This window comes from Stylophora pistillata, chromosome 5 (genome assembly GCF_964205215.1).
Source record: "Stylophora pistillata chromosome 5, jaStyPist1.2, whole genome shotgun sequence".
Lineage (NCBI taxonomy): Eukaryota > Metazoa > Cnidaria > Anthozoa > Scleractinia > Pocilloporidae > Stylophora > Stylophora pistillata.
In genome coordinates this window covers 13,647,924-13,668,301 of record NC_142523.1, presented here as the reverse complement: position 1 = coordinate 13,668,301, position 20,378 = coordinate 13,647,924, and the positions used below count along the sequence as shown (strand labels likewise).

At 38.6% G+C, this 20,378-nt stretch overlaps 1 protein-coding gene, 1 long non-coding RNA gene and 1 pseudogene across 3 annotated transcripts in view; all 3 read right to left on the bottom strand.

Moving 5' to 3' along the window:
* Positions 1-234: 234 nt before the first annotated feature.
* On the bottom strand, positions 235-3,557 carry LOC111347093 (uncharacterized; annotated as a pseudogene). The gene is made up of 2 exons (XR_016001898.1): positions 3,461-3,557; positions 235-3,022 (listed from the first exon to the last, which is right to left on the bottom strand). The product of XR_016001898.1 is annotated as an uncharacterized LOC111347093 (transcript).
* A 5,890-nt stretch (positions 3,558-9,447) lies between these two features.
* On the bottom strand, positions 9,448-10,903 carry LOC148730379 (uncharacterized). Its single transcript, XR_016001899.1, has 3 exons — positions 10,806-10,903; positions 10,200-10,294; positions 9,448-9,802 (listed from the first exon to the last, which is right to left on the bottom strand). It is a non-coding gene; the product is annotated as an uncharacterized LOC148730379 (long non-coding RNA).
* Positions 10,904-18,493: 7,590 nt separating this feature from the next.
* LOC111324882 (uncharacterized) overlaps positions 18,494-20,378 on the bottom strand; it is a 10,101-nt gene continuing 8,216 nt past the window's right edge. Inside the window, exon 7 of the mRNA XM_088760154.1 lies at positions 18,494-19,303. Within this exon, the coding sequence (XP_088616280.1) occupies positions 18,652-19,303 (652 nt within the window). The 3' untranslated portion in view covers positions 18,494-18,651. The remainder of the gene's footprint in view (positions 19,304-20,378) is intronic.

Here is a 20,378-nt window from a genome sequence, read left to right as displayed (position 1 = left end):
TGCGCAAGCGGCGCTGGACGGGGCAGAGGGTAAAAAAGAAAAATAAAACAACTACCCTCTTGTTACCGAGAATTTGATTTGACCCACTCTAGTCAAAAATGCTCAGTTCTGGATATTAAAAGATCCACAAAAAAATCCTGTAGGTAACCGAATACACATCAGAAAGGCTAAATTACTGAAAAGGTAGCCTGGGGATACCAAGAATACTAAGCACAAGATATTAAGTATTTAAAATTTCTCACTCAAGTCTGATATAATCTAAACGTTTTTCGAAAACTACAAGAAATTTCCACACGTTCTCTGCATATTTTTTTTCGTGCCGTGTTGGCATGGAAAAGATAGAACTTAGTTTTTCTCGCCCTACCTTTACATTTGCGTTTGCTTTGCTTCGGTTCACATTTGTGGGAAGCGAAAGCAAACGCAACTGCAAGTTTAAAAGAAAATGAAAATTTGTCATTACTTACGTTGACGCTTGCATTTTCATTTGCATTCTTTTATTCCTTGACGCTTGCCTTTGTATTTACAGTTGCGTTGGGGTAGTCCACACACTTAGATCCTTGCATTTGCATTTACGCTTGCGTTTGCGTTTGCGTTTGCATCACACGTGTGAACCAGGCTTAAGGATAAAAATATACTTCCTTTTTGTTAACGGGTATTCGATTTGACTCACTCCAGTCCAAAATACTTACTTCTGGATCTTAGCACATGCATTGTTGCAAAATCGTTTTCAAGTGGTAGTTTTGTTGAGACTAATAGTTTCTGAGAATGTTAAGATCTACCTTAGTTTAGGTAGTATAAAGTCTCCACACTTGTTCATGCCGTCAGGTGGGTGCCATTTGCGTTGCTCGTCCAAAGCCTCATTTACAATCAGTGCCATTCCCTCAAGTTGGTGCAATTCCTTGTGACAGTGAAGAAACCACTGGCCTGGATTATCAGAAAGAAAATTGATGACAACGTAGCCTCCTGCAGGGACCATAACTGTGTCTTTTCTGATCGTGTGGTTAGAAATTGGAAACGTTTTCTCTATCTTCCATCTTGGTCTGGTGCAACTGCTGTTCACACACCCTTCTTTAGTACAGCCGATATCATCGCAGAATATATCACTATTTGGGGTTTGAACAAAACCAGTGGTGTCGTTATACTCTGGATATCCAATGGAAACAACATGAAACGTATGGCCGTGGAGATGAATTGGATGAGCACTGGGGGTAGCACCAATTGATGAGAACACCATTTGAATAGTTTTGTCATAGGGAATGTCGATCACATGGACACATGAGCACTCGAGTGTTGATGGATTGCAGTCAGCCGTACGGTTGCAGATTGTGTCATATGTTGTAAAATCGTCATATTGGGTTTGAGGTGGAAAGGAGGGAAGAATAAAATTGCGCCCATTCACTGAACTAGTATCGGATTGGCCTTCAAAATGAAAGTTGACGAAATGGCTGCAATTTGTGCATCCTTTGGTGGGGTTTGCATCTGGAAGCTCCTCAGGTGGAGTGGGTTCGAGTAAACGCAGGTCGTGTACATTAGTACAACGAATGTTATATGAATCATGAAAGTTCTTAAAAGGGAAGTTCACAGCTCTGCATTTATTCTCCTGGGTGCACTCTCTGCGACGAGATCTGTTTTTTATTTTTTCATATTCACTAGAAGGTACATTATCATCCGGATCCCAACCGTCGTCATCCTGTTTGTAGTGCAAAATAGCCTCTGCCACATGTCCTAATGACTCGTAGGGTGGCCCACTCCTAGTTTGATTAATTTCCATGGTCTCTGCACGCATCCAGTAGTCTGTAAGATTTAGTTCGTCATTTGCACTGAGTAAAAAGTCATATCTCTCTCCAGGATGGATCATGATGTAATCAACATCTTTTACGGGTTTAATCCAGTAGCCGTCAGTGTTGACCACAGTCAGTTTATGGCCATCAATGGAGAAACTGTAAGAATAAAGCCCTTGGGCTCCAATAAGCCGAAAGCGATATCTCTCTCCGGACATAACAGTGAATATACTCAGTCTTGTTTTATTGTATCTAACGTCATCATGTCTGCCTTTGCCATTTATGATTCCAGAAAAGTACGGCATAGGCCCAGCCCCTCCATTGTCAAAACTACGTGTACCATTATACTTTTGATCTGCTCGAGTAGGTACTTCGCCATGGGGCTTGTCTGGATAAAATCCCAAGGCTGCTTGGGTCTGTGTGAACAGGTCCAGGGATGCCTCATGTTGCCAGTCTAAAAGCGTTAAGGTGTGTTGTTGTGGATAGTCTTTAAAACTAATATCTAGTTCAGTTTGGATTTCCTCCAACCTTGTTTTTTTTTTTTTTGACTATAAGTGCACCATAGAAGCCATCTGTTCTTTGAGCACCACTGTGAGAGTGGTACCAAAACGTTCCAGAAGGTCGAGCGGTGTAATTGTATGAAAAGCTCGATGGAGGTCCTATCTGACATTGAGTGACTTGCCCTACACCATCCATCCAAGGTGTTCCTTTCTGATGCATCGCATGCCAGTGAATTGAAATACCTTCAGTGGTGAGATTGTTATGAACATGAATAATGACCCTTTGACCTTCATGAACTATTAAGGTAGGTCCAGGAATTTGTCCGTTGACGGCTATTGCCATGCGGTACGTTTTGCCATCTACAAATTGGGGATGAGTGCAATTGGTGCTCTTCTGTTTTGAACATGTTCTGTCATCCTGGAGCGGTGTCAGTGACCCATCGTCTTCAAAATAATAAATCACTCCTTGGGATCCTCGCATCGCTATTCCTGTAGGTTCATCTACTGATAACTTTTGATAGCTGGTGAAGGTTCGAATTTCGTCGATCTCAAGGTTGAAAATACATACACTTTTATTTTCATGGCATTCACACGTTGGATTTCCGTATTCACAGTTGAGAGTTTCCGTATTCTCAGTTGAGAGTTTCCTCATTTCTGATATTGTGCCTTCCAAATCCACATACCGGTCTTCCCCAGTCTCGTGAAAGTTCCCTGCCTTGTCTCGTACCTCGTTCAGCCCGTCTAAATAGAAAGAATGAATTGAAATAAGAGTGTTAGCTTTGAAATATTAAATTGGTGGCAGGAAGCTATAACTATTAGTTGTGCCTCAGGGAATATTCGGTCAGTAATAGGGGTATATCGAAGCATTTTTAACCCGGCTTAAAAATGCGACTACTTTTTCAGCTTGATCGGTTGAGTACTGCTAAGTTGGGAAAACTGAACCGCCAACTGATGTCCACATCGTTGAAATCTTTTGCACGTAGAGTCTTTTTCGAAACTTTGGAGTGACGGAAAGAGTCAACGCTTAGTTTGCTTGCACAACCATGGCCTCCGTCTCCCCCAACCATGTCTAGTTAGAAGACATCTTTCATTGCTTTAAGTAACTGAAATAACCCTGAGAAAGCTAAGATGGGAAGCTACTCATTGTCAAGTAGATTTTCTGTTCAGGAATTTACTCACTTTTTCCAGAAGTCTTGGAATCTATTTTGGGAAACACTCTGGAGTTCTCGGAGACGTCTTTAGTTTTGTCTGAGGAGAAATTTTATCATTTGTGAGGATCTTCAATAAAGAAATAGAATTCATAGACAGTCAGGTATCAGAAAGGTTATAACAAATATACTTCTAACTACAATATGATGGTGGGGGGGGGGGGGGACAATTTACCAGCTACGCTCCCATTGGAAAATCCAATACTTACAAAAGCGGCAAAAATTATTAAACGCCTCCCCTTACTAAGAGGTCGACAGCCCTGCACTCGACATAATACAGTGGAACCTGGAGTAAGGAGCAACTTATTAAGCAGTCACCCTGTATTAAGCCGTCGATTGTTGAAGTCTCGAGTTCTTCCTCTTTATTGCTGTAATTTGAACTTTTTAGCGGTCAGCCCCATAAAGCAGTTGTGGTCATCCTTTACAAAGTCCCAACGGCCTGTTTGTATTGTTTTCCACCTATCTCCAATGGTCATTTGAAACGCAACCACTCAAATAAAACTGAGAATAATCTTTCAAGTACAATTTAATCCATGTTTATCTCCAAAAATCATTATTAGTAGTATTTTTGAGCGTTTTTATGTAAATCAATTGTTCAATTATGGCAAAACATGGCGTTTTTCATCGTTCCTTATAACTGGTAATAAGCGAACAACCTGTATTAAGTGGTCACCCCTACATTCCCCGTGGGTGATCGCTTACAACAGGTTTGACTGTAAAAAAGAAATATTGTAATTAATTCTACTACGTTACTTAAAAATCCCCCCACACACTCCCCTCTCTCTACCAAACACTGTTGCCTGATATTAGTGACCATTTTGAAACCCTAATGGGTAAGAGGGAGATATAAATGAAAGGTATAAAAAAACTCAATCAATAGTACAGCATGCAGAGACTTGCCACTTGTTCTAGCTGTAGTAGTCATTCTACTGTGCCCTAATCACCCATGAACGAGTTTAATGAGAGCTGATGACAATAATATTCTCCAGTGTTACTCGGTCTTTTCCCCACAATAAAAATTATAGTAGCAGCAGAGCACTGATAGAGGTGATTTGGGTATTTCGAATCAACAGTTCATGGTTAAAGCCTTAAGCTATTCCCTTCGACTTGACAAGGAGAGAAAAACAGATCACAACGCCCAAATATCAAAAGTTTGAAACGGGGATAAAAACACACCTAATCTTAATGGTAAAAGAATGCGTATTCGCCATTTCGTGTTATTTCCCTACTTAGTAGTTTGCGTACAGAATGTCTGAAAGGAGGACCATTTCATTAAAAAATTGTCCGTGAGCTTTTTTTTTTGAGATTGTGTTGGAACCAATCCTCTGGTAACAGATAAGAAGAGAATCGCTTTAAAAAAATAATAATAAAAAATATTAAGGTCCGCAATGCGTACTTGTGTCGCTTACGAAATTGAGCTTCTTTTTGGTGTCTGGAGTTTTATTGAGTTTCTTTTAGAAGTGCCAATATCTCATTACGGTTAGATAGTTTTTAATGTTGTTCTTGTTTATCAATAAAACAAGATAACTGGCTTACAATAGTCCTGAAACGTTCATTTTTTAAGTTGAGGGTTAATGGCCAAACTTTGTTATGGAGGTCTCATTTTGACAACAAAGATGGCACATGTATATTTAACTTGAGGATTTTAGGAACTTAGAAAAACATCAGCATCATCTCCCATAAGGCCTGATAGATTCAGTTACGATTTTTTTTACGCAACAAAGCAGAATTGAGTTCTGAAGTTTGTGGGTTAATTGTCTTTGCCTAGGAAAGTGAGGTAAAATTAAGTCTAGGGAAGCATTTCATATGAATATTTTTGGCATTTTGTGTACCAGAACACGAGAACAAAACTTTGCAGAAAAGGGCCGGAAAATTAGGGAAATGATGTAATCTACAATAGAAGCCAGTAATCAGAGACATAACTTAAACCTAACAGAGTTCAATGTACAGGCAAATGAAATCAATGATGGTATCATATGATTAAAAGTAATAGATTTTTCAAGTTTTCTTATTATTGAAATTGTAATTTCATGCCAGTGTGTTTCTCAGATTTTAGCCATGTGGAGACATGAAATGAATAGGTGTACTTAACATCATCACGTAAATGGTCAACTTAACATACTATCAAAATTTGTCTTTCAGCTGAAACCTTGCAATTTTGTTAGTGGTCATCAGTACATAAAAATATCCAAGCTTTTGTTTATTTTGGTCAGCTACCGTGTGTATTAATCAGCACAACCAACTTCGTGTAAATCTGATTAGTTTCTAGTGTAATCTATTGTTGCTGAGCCTAGTTTACATTGGTAATCGAGTTTTGCACTAGTGATACATGAAAAAGGCACCTAGCTGATTTCAGCCAATCAAGAGTGTAATTTTCATGTATATCAATATTGTGATGAAATAACCACAACCAAACCAGTAACTGTAAAGGAGTTGTAGTCTACCAAATAAAGGCCTAATACTTATTGCTACCAAGTTTAAATATCAATGTTTATCTGAACCATTATGAAGAGTGTCTAGAAGACTGCCAAGCTTACAAAAAGTCATGAAATGTGAAGGTCTGAATAATTCTGGACATTACTTGGAAAACATAGTACTAATCACATTTCAGTTGTAACATGAAACCGCTAGGCTCTTATAAGCTATGGAATATAGGCTTTGTAGAAAATGATTTGTGAAAACCAAAACATCACATCATTCCACATTTTGTGTTGTCCAACGACTTGTTTCAATACCGGCAAGTAAAATACATTTAAATAGAACATCAAAAGCATTAAACTCCAAAAATGATCCTTAAAGCGTGATAAGATATCCTTTGTTTTCACGAAATTGTCATGAGTGCCAATCCTTGACCGGTATTGTTCAATATCGAGATTCCTATACTTAATTTTGTCGTTCTGAAATATGCCTCCATGAATTCTCAACAGTGCAAGGAGAATGCAACTAATATACTGCTTATTTCGCTTTATGGCACTTCCAGGAGGCTTCAGATACTTTCAAATACTTTAAAACGCTTTCAGACACTCAGTGTTGCAACCCGCACCAATAGATCCAACCGACAGTCGTTGGCTTGCGAAAGTTTAATGACTCTTTTCAATGTAGCACAACCCGTACCGAAGATTCAAGCAGTTGAATGTTGTCTTTTAAGAGCGTAAAAGCTCTTGCACAAGCTGCAGTTATAACACAAGCCGGGTCTAGGTATGTTGAATAAAGGCTGAAAGTTTCTAAAGAAACTGTGGTGCTGCGTCGGTGGTGGTAACAACATAATTTGGTTATATCAACTAAGTTGAAATTGTAAATTGGCCACCGTAACGAGTAAAAAAGGTGACGTTTCGAGCGTTAGCCCTTTGTCAGAGCGAATGCGGCTAACGCTCGAAACGCCACCTTTTTTACTCGTTACGGTGGCCAATTTACAATTTCAACTTAGTTGATATAACCGAATTATCTAGGTGTGTTGGTTTGTGTGAGGGGCACAAACTCGAGATACGATCACCAGAAAAAAACTTACTCAAGACCACGCTTATAACCAAGATGGCTGACTTAGAGGTCCCGTCTCCTGCATCTATTAATTAAATAATTTGGTTAGGCAGGGGACGTTAAAGAACCCTCTCACGAGATTACTGTGATGTGGTCTGGCCTGTTTACTGGGAATTGGGGGGAGGGGGCATCTTCAAATAAGTTTCCTTCGATTGTTTGTAAACTGCTGATGCAGTCTGGCCAAAGTCCCCCGAACAGTGTTGTGATGCGCATTTGATCATATCGACATGTTAATTTGCGCAATATAAATATTAAATTATTATCATTATTATTATTATTATTATTATTATTATTAGTTCAAATATATGAATTTCATATATTCACAAACATACACTCCGTAGAGTACAAATATCACGCGGTACTTGTACTCTAGAGAACCGGTTAGACACGTTTTCTCGCTTCGCGCAATCGACGATTTGGACTGAAGGTACAAAAATAAATGGCGCATCGTCGTGTTCCTGATTCTATTTTGTTCAATAAATGAAGAAATTTTCTGGTTGTCGAACTGTTTTCTTTTGTTTGATTCATCTAATAAACTTGGATCTGTATTTGTCAGCCATTCCGCCTATTAGTGGTTAGAAATATGATTCAAATTGTCCGCAATTTTTTTTTCGTAACTTCAATCCAATTCTTCGCATGCACGATGCGAGAAAACCTGTCTAACCAGTTCTCTGGAGTACAAATACCGCGTGACATTTGTACTTGTCTAAGGCGTTATTTGTGCTCTACGGAGTGTAGTTGGATAATAACATCTTTTATCGAAGAAAACAAACATGGCAACACGACAACGCGAAAATTCCGTTCCGCTTCGCATACTTCTGTCACACACTCCCCCTAGATAAATATCCGCGAAGTTCGTTCGCACTGAAATAAAAATTTGGCGTATTGGATAATAAATAACTTATTGGATGTTTTGGTGTGTCTTAGCGCTGAGTATTTTACTCGTTATTTGTATTTTGACTCGCCCTACGGGTTCGTCAAGTTACGGCACCTCAATTTTCCAGCTGGGTAGAGTTTTTTTTTAGTAAAGACGGCGGTCACGAAAGACAAGATTTACACACACCATTGCAGAAAACAAACATGCCGACTGACATCTCCAAAACACACATTTGTATTCGCTTACAATTTGACTTTCCTTGATATTTTAAAACGGAATATAAGTTAATTTTCGAAGATTATTCGTCGTTGGAATTAAACAATACTTTCCGTAAGATCTCTGAGAGTTTTTTTTTTTTTTTTTACGAGAAGATCGTCGTGTGTGTTCGTCATACTAGTACTGTTGTTTATTTAAAAGCGTACATGCGCTTTTTTCCTCTTCAATTGACAGGTGTCACATGGTGACAGTCACTTATCCAAAAATGTTTCAAAGTTTGTTCGGAAGCCTTTCGGTTACCTTCACAAATAAAATGTTTTGGTTAAAGCTTTCCCTTTAATTTGAATAACATCTGTTTTCTATATCATCCATTCGCTAAAAATTGTCAAGTTTATCGAGGATTTTCCCAGAATTAAACTCGTAATTATAGCGCTAAATCCTTGGGGTTCTTTTGGCCTACCCAAGACCGCGGGCACAGTTTTTCCCAGTACAGACCTCCCAGCTGGTGAATGACATATATTTATATGGTCCTATAATATTGTTCATCGATATGTCTTGAGCCAATTACTTCATCTTCCTTTCCCCGCCCTCCCCCAAAAAATGCAAGGTCAGATAATGTTCGAGAATGATACGTTTTGCCACAGCTTGCAGGTTATAGCCAGGTTTCTGATCCGTTTTAATGAACTGGTGAGGGGAACAATATAATGAAGAAAATGAAGGTCGCGAGGCAGAAGGGCAAAAGTACCTCTCACCATTGTCTCCCCTCTCCCCCTCCCCCCCCCCCCATCTGCACAAGCCAGAGACAAATTAACAATTCAATTACCTTCGCTCCACAATGATACAAGACTTGCAGACATAATTAGAAACAATGTTTTTCTATTAGAAGACTCGTGAATTCTCAGCAAATTAAAAATTAACAAGATAAGTCTTGTCACCAATATGAGGCGAGAGGCTGTTCTCAACTGAGCACTATTACTTTTATATGCATATCATGCCTAATTGCTTTTTGCTAAACGAGTGAAATAACTATCGCAAAATAAAACTTTATGGGCGAGTAAGCAGCTAAAATAATTCCTCGTAAGAGTGTTGGTACCCGACAAAAAAACAAAAGATTTAAATAATTTTCCCAAATGTAGCCAGTTGAAGAGCAAACAGATAATTTTAATAATTTCTGCTCCACGCTAATCAAAGACTTGAAACAAAATTAAAATTGCAAAGTGCGCTGTATTCAAACTCGTATTTAAGAGCAATCAGAATATAACTATACGAGCATATGCGAGCATGAATCCGAAGGTCTGGAGTTCGATCCATCATAGGGACATGGAATTTTTTCTTTGTCTGACGCCCGTAACAAGATGAAAAACATCTTTCTTAATTCATTTTCTGTGTGGGTAGGCTAGAAGCGTCTTCCATCGCATCAATTACTTTATCTGAGAGGTGAGAGTATTTGCATCGTAAGGGAGTGTTACTTACGAGTGTATATCATGGTTATAGCTTTTCTAACCAAGCGATCCGATTTATGAAATGCCAGATGATCTGCAATTAATTCCAAAGGCGACTTTTGGAATCAAATGAGGAACATGTATTCAACTACGAATTAAAAAGAATTTTAAAGAAACTTACGCATAAATTGTCTGTTATATTCAGCATCTCTTGGATCCTCCCGAGACTTGAAGTGTGCGGCTAAAAAATAAGTGAGAGTTTAGAAGAAAAAATTCCATGTAAAAAGTAGAGTAAAAACCTTTATTTAAACACGATAAGTATTGAAGCTATGCAGCTTGTGGGGTCGTGAGACTGAGCTGAGACATGCTGATAAGGTTGCAAATTGTGTTCTGCAAAAGCTAGATTCCCAAACAGAGCTCTAACACTTATGACGAATTCTATTATTTAGGGAGGGGGGGGGGAGGGGATTCAGGTCGTTTACCTGATTCTTTAAGGCTCTGTAATATTCTGATGATCCTTATTTATTCAAAGTCCTTTTCTGTAGCCCCCCCCTTTTATAATCTGTTAGCGATGACTGACCCCCCTTCAATTCTCCATGAAATCCATGCGATATCCTCAAAAATCATCAAACTCGTACCTGAAACACAGCATTCAAAAACAGAAAGAGCCGCAAAAGCAAACGCTAAAACTACAGAGATCTTCATTGATGTTTCCGTTTTACCGTCTTGGATGCTTGAAAGAAGATAAGAAGATTCAGTATGAAGGATTGGAGGAGATTTGTATCATTGACACAAAATATCAGCTACGAGAAAAGACTACTGCAAAATTCGATTAGATTCGGCTTAAAAGATTAAGGCTTGACTTTGTGCAGACCAGCTTTGTGCAAGTATCTGGATGGTAGAAAAGATCGAGGCACGAACGATGTCATCCACCCGCCACTCCCTCTTCTTCAGCTCTACGCCCAAACGCCTAAAAATATGTTTCTTTTCACTCAAGGATAAGCCAGGCGAATAAATATAATAACAAGCTGACAGCTATCGTCGAAAAGAACCCAGTCAGAGAGTCTAACTGAGAAATTAGGTATCGCATAGGCCTTGGATAAAGTTTCGCCAAAGAAAAGTGCACTACTCTTCGAATAAAGCAACAACCTGTTTGAGAAACTACCTGCCATCGAGAAATCAGCTTCGGCTATTTTCTTGAGCAAAAAGAGAATGTAAGGTACAGAATAAAGGATAAAACCTACTTTGTACAACTTGTCACAAGATTATGGTAGCTGCTTGAGTTCTGCTAGGTAGCTCGAACACTACTGAGCAACTTGTGATCAAGAAAGAAATTGGACAGCCTTTTAAAGGGATTTTAATTGCGTAAACAAGAGTCTGTCATGTAAATTCCACCGTGGGAGAACGCTTTGAGCGAGATAAAGACAAAAGTTTTGTTCAGTGTTTTTTTCCTTTTAAGCATGTGAAATTTTTGTAAGATCACGTACTGTCACCCCCCACTGCACAAGGATCAAAAAGCTTCAGTTTCCCTGAGTATACTATTGACGTAGCTCCGCAGAATTAAACCCAAAATGTTGTTCATGCTTAAGGACTTTTGAAAAAGCAATTTTGACACAGCTAACATGGCTAAGATGCCAACCGACGTGCCTCTCTTTTGAGCTGATGGTGCTAACACGCACTTGTTTCTTTCTGACATTACTTAGATGTCATTCCGAATTGAATGGGCAAGCTTGTTGAAGCAGAAAAAACACAAAAAACAACTTCAACGTCCGAAGCTAACCAACTGTCATCTGAAAACGAATCCCTTTGTCTGAATCGTAATGGATTAGTTCTCACTATTATTAGCATTACGCCTAGTGTAGCATAACTCGTTATACTGTTTGCATCATTTGTAAAGTTTTTTGGGGTTTTTTTTTGCTAGTACTTCATCTAAGTACGCAAATCAGTAAGCTCGCAAATTTTATTTAGGAAATTTCGAGTTCCTATTAAGATTTAGCCCTGTTTATCGGCGCTAATTTTACACGATTCATGACGCACAACACAGAATGGGCGTGCTGTTTGTTAAGGTCAACATGTAGCGATATTTTTATACTTCACTGATCAAGGAAAAGTAGAGGCATTGTCTGCATTCGTCTATACGAAAAACAAGTGATGCTTGTCAAGTATTTGTAGAAAGAAAGTTCTGTTCGTCTTTCTTCCAAGAGGACGCCTCAGTTCAACCCCGTGTTAATAGTGTTATTCTCTCAAAGTATGGCTGTTTTGCTCTGTGGTAGTTTTAAGCGATTTAGTAATTCTTGACTACCGTGCACACTGAGATCACACACTGTTACCCTTCACTGCTCAGTGACCAGAGAGCATCACTGAAATATATTTCGTATTAATATTTGTCTACAGAAATGAAACCCGAAATGTTGTTCATTACAAGGTTTTTTTTTCGCATAATTAATTTTAACTCAGCCGAACATAGCTAAGGAGCCAATCTACGTGCCTGAGGCTGTATTTTGAGCGGATGATGCTAACAAACACTTGTTTCTTTATGACATTACTTAGAAGTCATTCAAAAATGAATAGGCAAGCTTACTGAAGTACTATAAAGGACTTCAACCTCCGGAGCTTGCCAACTGTCACACCAAAATGAATCCCTTTGTCTGCATCTTAATGGATACTAAATTATAACTCAGAGGCACTATTTCGTAGGACAAGAAGGCAATGATTTGGTATGAACATCATATTAACATAGCTTTGCAGAATTGAAACTCAAAATATTGTTCATAAACAACGGGTTTTTTCTAGCAGAAAATTTTATTTCAGATAACATGGCTAAGCGGCTAACCTACGTATCTCAAACGGTCTTTTCTGTGGATGATGCTGACAACCACTTAAGCTTGGTTATTTCTGACATTACTTAGAAGTCATTCAAAAATGAATAGGCAAGCTTACTGAAGCAAAAATAGTACTATAAAGGACTTCAACATCCTGAGCTAACCAACCATCACGTGAAAATGAATCCCTTTGTCTGTATCTTAATGGAATTCCAAATTATAACTCAGAGACACTATTTCGTATGATCAACATCGCTATTTGCATCAGTTAACAATTGAAATCAGGAAATCTAGCAATGAAAGGTTTCAAAAGTAACTTGATATCATCATTTTCAGACAGTGTACGACTTTATTACAGAGCGATGATGTTTGTCCCATATATGTTTTTATTAAAACTGGATCATTGGATAATGCAATTCAAGACTTTTTATTTGCTTAGTCATTATAGTGTTTGAGCCATTATACCATAATATAATATCTTTACATTGTAACATCCGGTTTCTTACGTTGATGCACGATCCTTCGCAAAAGATAGCGCTATTTATGCAATAGCGAAAATCAGACCTGAAAAAAATCAGGCCTGTACGGGATTCGAACCACTGACCTCTGCGATACTAGTGCAGCGCTCTTACCAATTGAGCTAACAAGCCATCTGGGAGCAGGTTGTTAAGTTGATTCGTAATAAACCCGTGATGATAAATCAGATACAATGAATATATGAAGTTCAAATATTTTTGCTATTGCATAAATAGCGCTATCTACTGCGAAGGATCGTGCATCATACGTATTTAATACCGCAGTTCAAAATATATGAACTTCATATATTCATTGTATCCGGTTTCTTGTTACAAAATAAAGTCGAAAAGATTTGTCTCATATCTTGGAGGCGTTTCTCTTTTTAATAAAACAATTATTCCACCCCGCATATTGGCTATCTATCATCACATATCCAACGTGCGCTCGTGGAATAATTGTTAAACATAGAATACTTCAGGAAGTACTTAAAAAACACTCTACTTCAGACCGACTGTTTTTCGTCGGTTTAACCCTCTTTTGCAGCTGAAATAAGGTAGTTTTCAGGATAAAAGGCCAAATGTAAAGATCTTTTTATTCTTGCCATCTTTATTCAAGGAGTTTTTTAAGTTTGCGAATAGATGCCATCCGTAGTCGGCCGTTATTAATTATCACACAAAATCACTTAGAGGTCATTCGGAAATTAATACGCAAGGGTACTAGAGCAAAAATAGTACTATAAAGTACTTCAACCGGAAATTAATACGCAAGGATACTAGAGCAAAAATAGTACTATAAAGGACTTCAACCGCCGGAGCTAGCTGACCGTCACATGGAAATGAATCCCTTCGTCAGTATCTAGATGGAATACTAAGTTATAACTCAGAGGCGCTATTTGGTATGATCAACATAGCTATCAAAATCGATCAACAATTTATATCAGGAAATCTGACTGTTTTCAAAAGTAACAACATTAGTATTACATATGGTGAACGATCCTCGCAGTAGATAGCGCTATTTAAGCAATAGCGAAAATCAGACCCGAAAAAAATCAGGCCTGTACGGGTTTCGAACCACTGACCTCTGCGGTACTAGTCCAGCGCTTTACCAATTGAGCTAACAAGCCAACTGGGAGCAGGCCGTTAAGTTTATTTGTAATAAACCCGTGAAAGTGATGAATCAAAATATATGAACTTCATATATTTCATTGTATCCAATTTATCACTTTCACGGGTTTATTACGAATCAACTTAACGGCCTGCTCCCAGTTGGCTTGTTAGCTCAATTGGTAGAGCGCTGCACTAGTATCGCAGAGGTCAGTGGTTCGAATCCCGTACAGGCCTGATTTTTTTCAGGTCTGATTTTCGCTATTGCTTAAATAGCGCTATCTACTGCGAGGATCGCGCATCATACGTATCTAATACCGCAGTTCAAAATATATGAACTTCATATATTTCATTGTATCTAATCATTAACTCTGTTTTAGCAACATTTAGACTGAGCTTGTTAGCTTTCAGTCAACGGCTAAGGTTATTCAATTCAGGGGTTAGAGCTAGCTCAAGCTCTGTTAATGTCTTAGCAGATATCGTAAGATTGGTGTCATCGGCAAACATTCTTAATGCGGCGCCCCGCAGGGAGTTGGGAAGATCATTAATGCATATTAAAAATAGCAAAGGACCCAATATGCTACCTTGCGGCACGCTGCAACTGAGGGTACGGGCAGATGATAGTTTGCCACCGACACTACATCTCTGAGTTTGGCCACTCAAGTACGACGAGAACCACCTAATAGCTGCCAGATCGACACCCAAGTATGACATCTTGCGCAAGATTATTTCATGATCAATGGTGTCGAATGCCTTAGTAAGGTCAATAAAGACAACGCCGTTTAAGAGACCATTGTCGATATTTACCGACCAAGAATTTGTTGCCTCAAGCAAAGCCGTAAGCCTACTATGTAGAGAACGGAACCCTGATTGGCAGCTCAATAGCAATTTGTTATCATCTAGATAACGAAAAAGTTGATTGTAAACAATTCTTTCAAAAACTTTGGAAATTATAGGGATTACAGATATTGGTCTATAGTTGTTAGGATCCTGGTGATGCTAAGAAGCATTTGTTTCTTTCTGGCATTACTTGGATGTCATTCCGAAATGAATAGGCAAGCTTACTGCAGCAAAAACAGTAGTATGAAGGACTTCAAACTCCGGAGCTTGCTAACTGTCACATGAAAATAATACCCTTTGTCTGTGTCTTAATGGATTAGTTATCTGTATCTCGATGGAATACCAAGTTGTCAGAGGCACTATTTTTCGTATGATCAACATAGCTATTGACATCGATGAACAATTAACATCAGGAAAACTGACAGAACGATGATATCTGTCTCATATACATTTGTTTAAAAATGCGCCTTTGTCCAGTGTTTCATGAAGGGAGTTAATAGAGTGTACAATAGCAGTAGAAAACGATTGAGTTTTGAAAAAAAGAAACAATTGTTTATCAAGGGCTATCGGCAAACAGAATACTTCAGGAAGTAATTAAAAAGACACTACTTCAGACCAAATGTCACGGATTTCGTCGTTTTAGCTTTTTATGCAGCTAAAATAAGGTGGCTTCCAGGATAAAAGGCCAAGTGTGAAGATCATTTCAAACTTGCCATCTTTTTTCCAAGGAACTTTTTAGGTCTGTCAATAAATGCCATCCGTAATTGGCCATTATTGGGACTATTCGCCTACTGTCGCTTAGCTTGCAATACTTGATGCGTGACTTCCAAAGTAAAATTGCTTTTTGCAAGTAATTAATCTGAGTACGGAAATCAGTAATCTTGAAACTTCTTTCAACAAATTACGAGTTTCTTTCAAGATGTAGCCGTTTTTATTGTGTTGTTGACGTGATGCTTTTAGTATCAAACCATAACTATATTTTTAGACCTGTTACACTTCATTGACCAAATTAGAAATGCTTTCTGTAAATTAAATGTTCATGGCGCCAAAAAAATAAGTAATGTTGCATATTGGTAGAAAGAAAGTTCTGCTCGCCGATCTTTCCTCGGCGGACCCTTTCCGCTCACCGATTATCAGTGTTTTCTCTAAAAATGTAGTTGTTTTGCTCTGTGGCAGTTTTACAAGATTCAGTAATTCCTAACGATAGTTCATAGCTCTGCCGAATTGAAACTCAAAATGCTGTTCATGAGCAAGGGTTTTTTCGGCATCAAAATTTTAATTCAGCTAACATGGCTGAGGAGCTAACCTACGTGTCTGTCTTTTGAACGGATGATACTAACAAGCACTTGTTTCTTTCTGACATTACTTAGTGGTCATTCAGAAATGAATAGGCAAGCTTACTGAAGCAAAAATAGTACTATAAACTTGACGACTTCAAACTCCGGAGCTAGCCAACCTTCACATGAAAATGAATCCCTTCGTCGGTATCTAAATGGAATACTAAATTATAACACAGAGGCACTATTTGGCATGATCAACATAGCTATGGCCGTTTTGCTCAATGCGAATTTTTTTTTTGCTAAATGCAATGGGAATTTACACGATCTTGTGATTCCCAAACTCGGGCCCGTTACCTTCTAACGTCAAACCGCAGACATATATTTTAAACAGTTTGATAGATAACAGTAGTAAGGCTTTCTGTATTTGTTTATTTGCTAATGGAAGAAAGTTGTATGATTCATTAATTAATCCTCAGATATAGTTTCAATATATTCGTTACCGGTAGAGTCACTGTTACCATTTAGAGGAAAACCTCATTTACGAATAAAAAAACAGGATTTTTGATCTCATCTCTGTGGATTTTAGATCCCTTTCAAATCATAAAATGAGGCCGCAGTGCCCCCCACTTTAAGGACTAGTTATTATCTATCGTATGGTGGGGAGGGGGGAAGGAAATTGAGTGTTGTTTGGTTGTGTCACGTGTCACGATAGAATTTATCTGTTTCCTCCTCTCCCCCATAAGTCTACTTGATATTCTTATGTTCTCCCCTCATTGGCCGTCAGTCAGTTAATCTTTGGTAAATTTTCTACAGTCGCCACTCCCACCCCTTTATAGTCTGTTGGCGACGACTGATCTCCCATCTGTTCCCCCATAAAACCACGTGATCCTACTCCACCAAGAAAAATCCTTCATACCTCCCTCCACGCGATTTATTACGACTGGTCACTTACAAAAATATACCTTTACTTCGAAACTAGCAAAGAACAGGGTTTGCTGGGCATCATTTGAAAGTACTTTTCAGTGTTTTTTTTTTTTGGCACTTGGTGCATTAGTTGTTTAATTAGGCTGCGTTCATGGTGATCAAACCTTTGGTAGAACTTTAGTGCGTTTGAAACTTTGCAAACTTAAATCCGTGCTATAGGAGCTTCTTGTGTGCTGTTTGTCAGATGTTTGTGGAAAGTAAGACAAGCCAATGTTGACCTAAGTATCACCCACTCACTCAAATATTGTTATAAAGTTAATCGAGTGCAACATAAATTAATGAACTTCCTTTCATCAACTTTGTGGTTTTTTTTTTTTATTTTATAAAAATAAACCATAATTTGTGCGCCAGGAAGCTCTTTAAGGCCTAATGGACCTTGCAGACTGGCGTCGAGAAACCGACACTGTTCCTTGAATTGCTGACTCACATAGTTACTCAGTTCAGACTCCAACAATGAATTTACTTTTTTTATGATATGGGCGAACTTTTACGCGGAACCATTTCTTGTGCCTGTACCTAGAGAATGTTTTTGGAATTAAATCTATGCATTATACTGCTATTACGCTCGATGCTCTGAATATAACATTAGAACCAAAATTATGCTGGTATTATTCATCTGACCCTACCCACGACCTGCCCATTTTTGCGTTGTCTTTTCTATCTTACCTGAGATAGAGACTTCGGTATCACAGAAGGAATAATTTTTCTGGGCTCTGATGTTACCTTTTGTTGCAATTCTTTGTGAATATTCGTTGTGACTCGATGTTTTACAGCCAAACATTATTGTACATATTATCCACATTGCACTGTATATGTTTCCTATGATAATGACAAGGAGAATGTGTTTCCTTGAAGGAACGTTTTCCGCAGGCGATCATTTTTTTTCTTCTCGTGAACTTAATGTTTGGCTTAGTGGTGATACTGTAAGGCGAAATTATATGTGGGTTACTCTTATAGAGTAATTTGCGCCATCACGTCATCGAGCGAGCGAGCCAGTCCTACGTTAGCCGTTCATTTGTAAACTACTTTTAAGGGTTCTTCAAGACTTTTCGAAGGGTAACCTTTAAGAGGGACGTGAGGGGCGGTGGGGGGGGGGGGGGGCGGTCGACAAGACTAAGCAATATCTGTCATTTTTAGTTTGGTAGATAGACGCATTTTAATCAAATGGAGAGTAAGTTTTCGGATTTACGGCAGAACTCATTTGAAGTGGAGTAAATAATTTTGTGGTCGAATTCCTGAAATCATTTTAACTTAGATATGAAAAGTGGTTAAGGAGAGGAACGGACTGCTTACCACATGAACACATTTTGTGGCGAAGGCTGAGCCGTCCAAATAAGAGGGAATCTCATTTCACTCTGCAGGAAAAACGCCTATTTTCAGATGTAAATGTATTTAATTTTTTTTTCACACAACTTCCAAACAGTCTACTGCTTACGGTTTCAAGATTGATGTTAATGACTGATTAGCTTTACACTTGTTAGTTGTCTCCTGTGACTAGTACTTCAAACCTTAGCCTGCAATTGCTTTTCTTTGGAATCGCTTTTATTATTCTGCGTTGTCTTCATTTCCTGAGTTAACTTCAATATCCATTGCTGTTTGATCTCTTGTCATTGTGACGATACTTTCCCTTTCTCCGTTACTTGAAACTACTTCAACATCATTAGATTTGTGGTTGTCTTGAACAAGTTTTGTGCCAGTCTCTTGAACAAGTTTTTTGCCAGTCTCTTCTTCTTCTTCTTCAGGAGCTGAAATAGCTCCACTGTTCGTCATTCCTCGGGTGTTTGCAGAATTAATCTCTGCGTTTTCCATATCTTCCCTCGTCAGGACGCTTTCACTTTTCGGCAAGTTTTCATTTATTTTGTCTAATTCTTCCAAAGATTTGCTATCTCGGATCGTTTCGCCACATATTTTCTGTTCTTCGTGGCCTGGTTCAGTTTTGCTGTCCTCTAGAACTCGACTGTTTGTATCATCCTCCAACAGCTTTTCTAATTCCTGTTGTCGATAAGCTTGAAAACTTTCGTCTCTTGTGTTCAGTTCTTGATTTTTTGAACTACCTTGGCCACCTATTCCTTTAAATTCCACTTCTGTTTCTTGAGCTGATAAAATGCTTCCTTCGTTTTCCACATTTTCTTCATTTGATTGACTAGTTTCTTTTGTTTCTGCCTTCCTTGCTTCAACTCTCTTTTTCCTTTCCCGCCTGTAATGGATATGTATGACTCTTCTAATCAAATAATTCTTCTGAGAACTTCAAGTATAACATTAGTCTCCCTCGCAACCGTTGCTTTTGGATGTCCCGCAACGCTCCCCCAAAAGAACGGCTGCTGACAACCGAACTACATTCCTTTCTCATTGTCCTTGCGGTTTATTCGCGGTCTATTGAACAGACCAATCACCTACCAGAAAATCTGAATGACGTAAGGTTTCACGCGAAAATATGGATGTGGCATATGATCTAGCTATCATGTCGGGAGAAACATTGAACTGAGAAATTTGTCGATGAGAGCTCAAAATGTTTCACATGTTCATCGTTGTGCCCTGGTAAAGATAGAGTATATATTTTTGGGAAAACTTCTCACAATTTCGTTGAAATTATAGAATCTACGCTTAACATAGACGTCGACTGCTACGCCAACGACACGAACGCTAGATTGTTTGAGCGGTTGTTAAAATTTCAGCGAGCAACTTAGAAAGTAGAAGAAGCTAAAAACTGAACTGAAACTCTTTATTCGCAATATTTCAAGAGGTTACTACAGATTATAAAAGTCAGAATATATAAGAAACAGTAAATTACATCAATACTCAAAAAGAAATACAAGACGCCTTTCAATCTAGGCCAAGGGCTAAACGCTTGCGCTTCGAACTACAGATGGAGATCAGGAGGAAAAAAGCGCGTGCTTGCCGTCAACAAACTGGGCGAAGGCTTCGAGAAGACTGCAATTTAGGTCGGCCAAAGTCTCCTACACTACTTGTACTTCTTCATTTGCCAGTCCGCTGCTAGCTGGAGCGAACCCGATTAGTTATGTTCGTGGCTTCTTATCACCGGTACAGGAAATCGGACCGAATTATCGAGTGTTTCCGCACGTTGGTACAACGCAACAACAATAACAATAATATGACCACTTTCATCGGTAACATGGTCAAACACGAGTGGGAGTGCTTGATATATTAACGATTTCCCGGATCCTGTATGCAACTTAACAAAAACATCTTCTTTCTCGACTAAAAATTTTCTAATTGCAAGCTTCTGGTGAGCATTAAGCTGGAAAATTTTG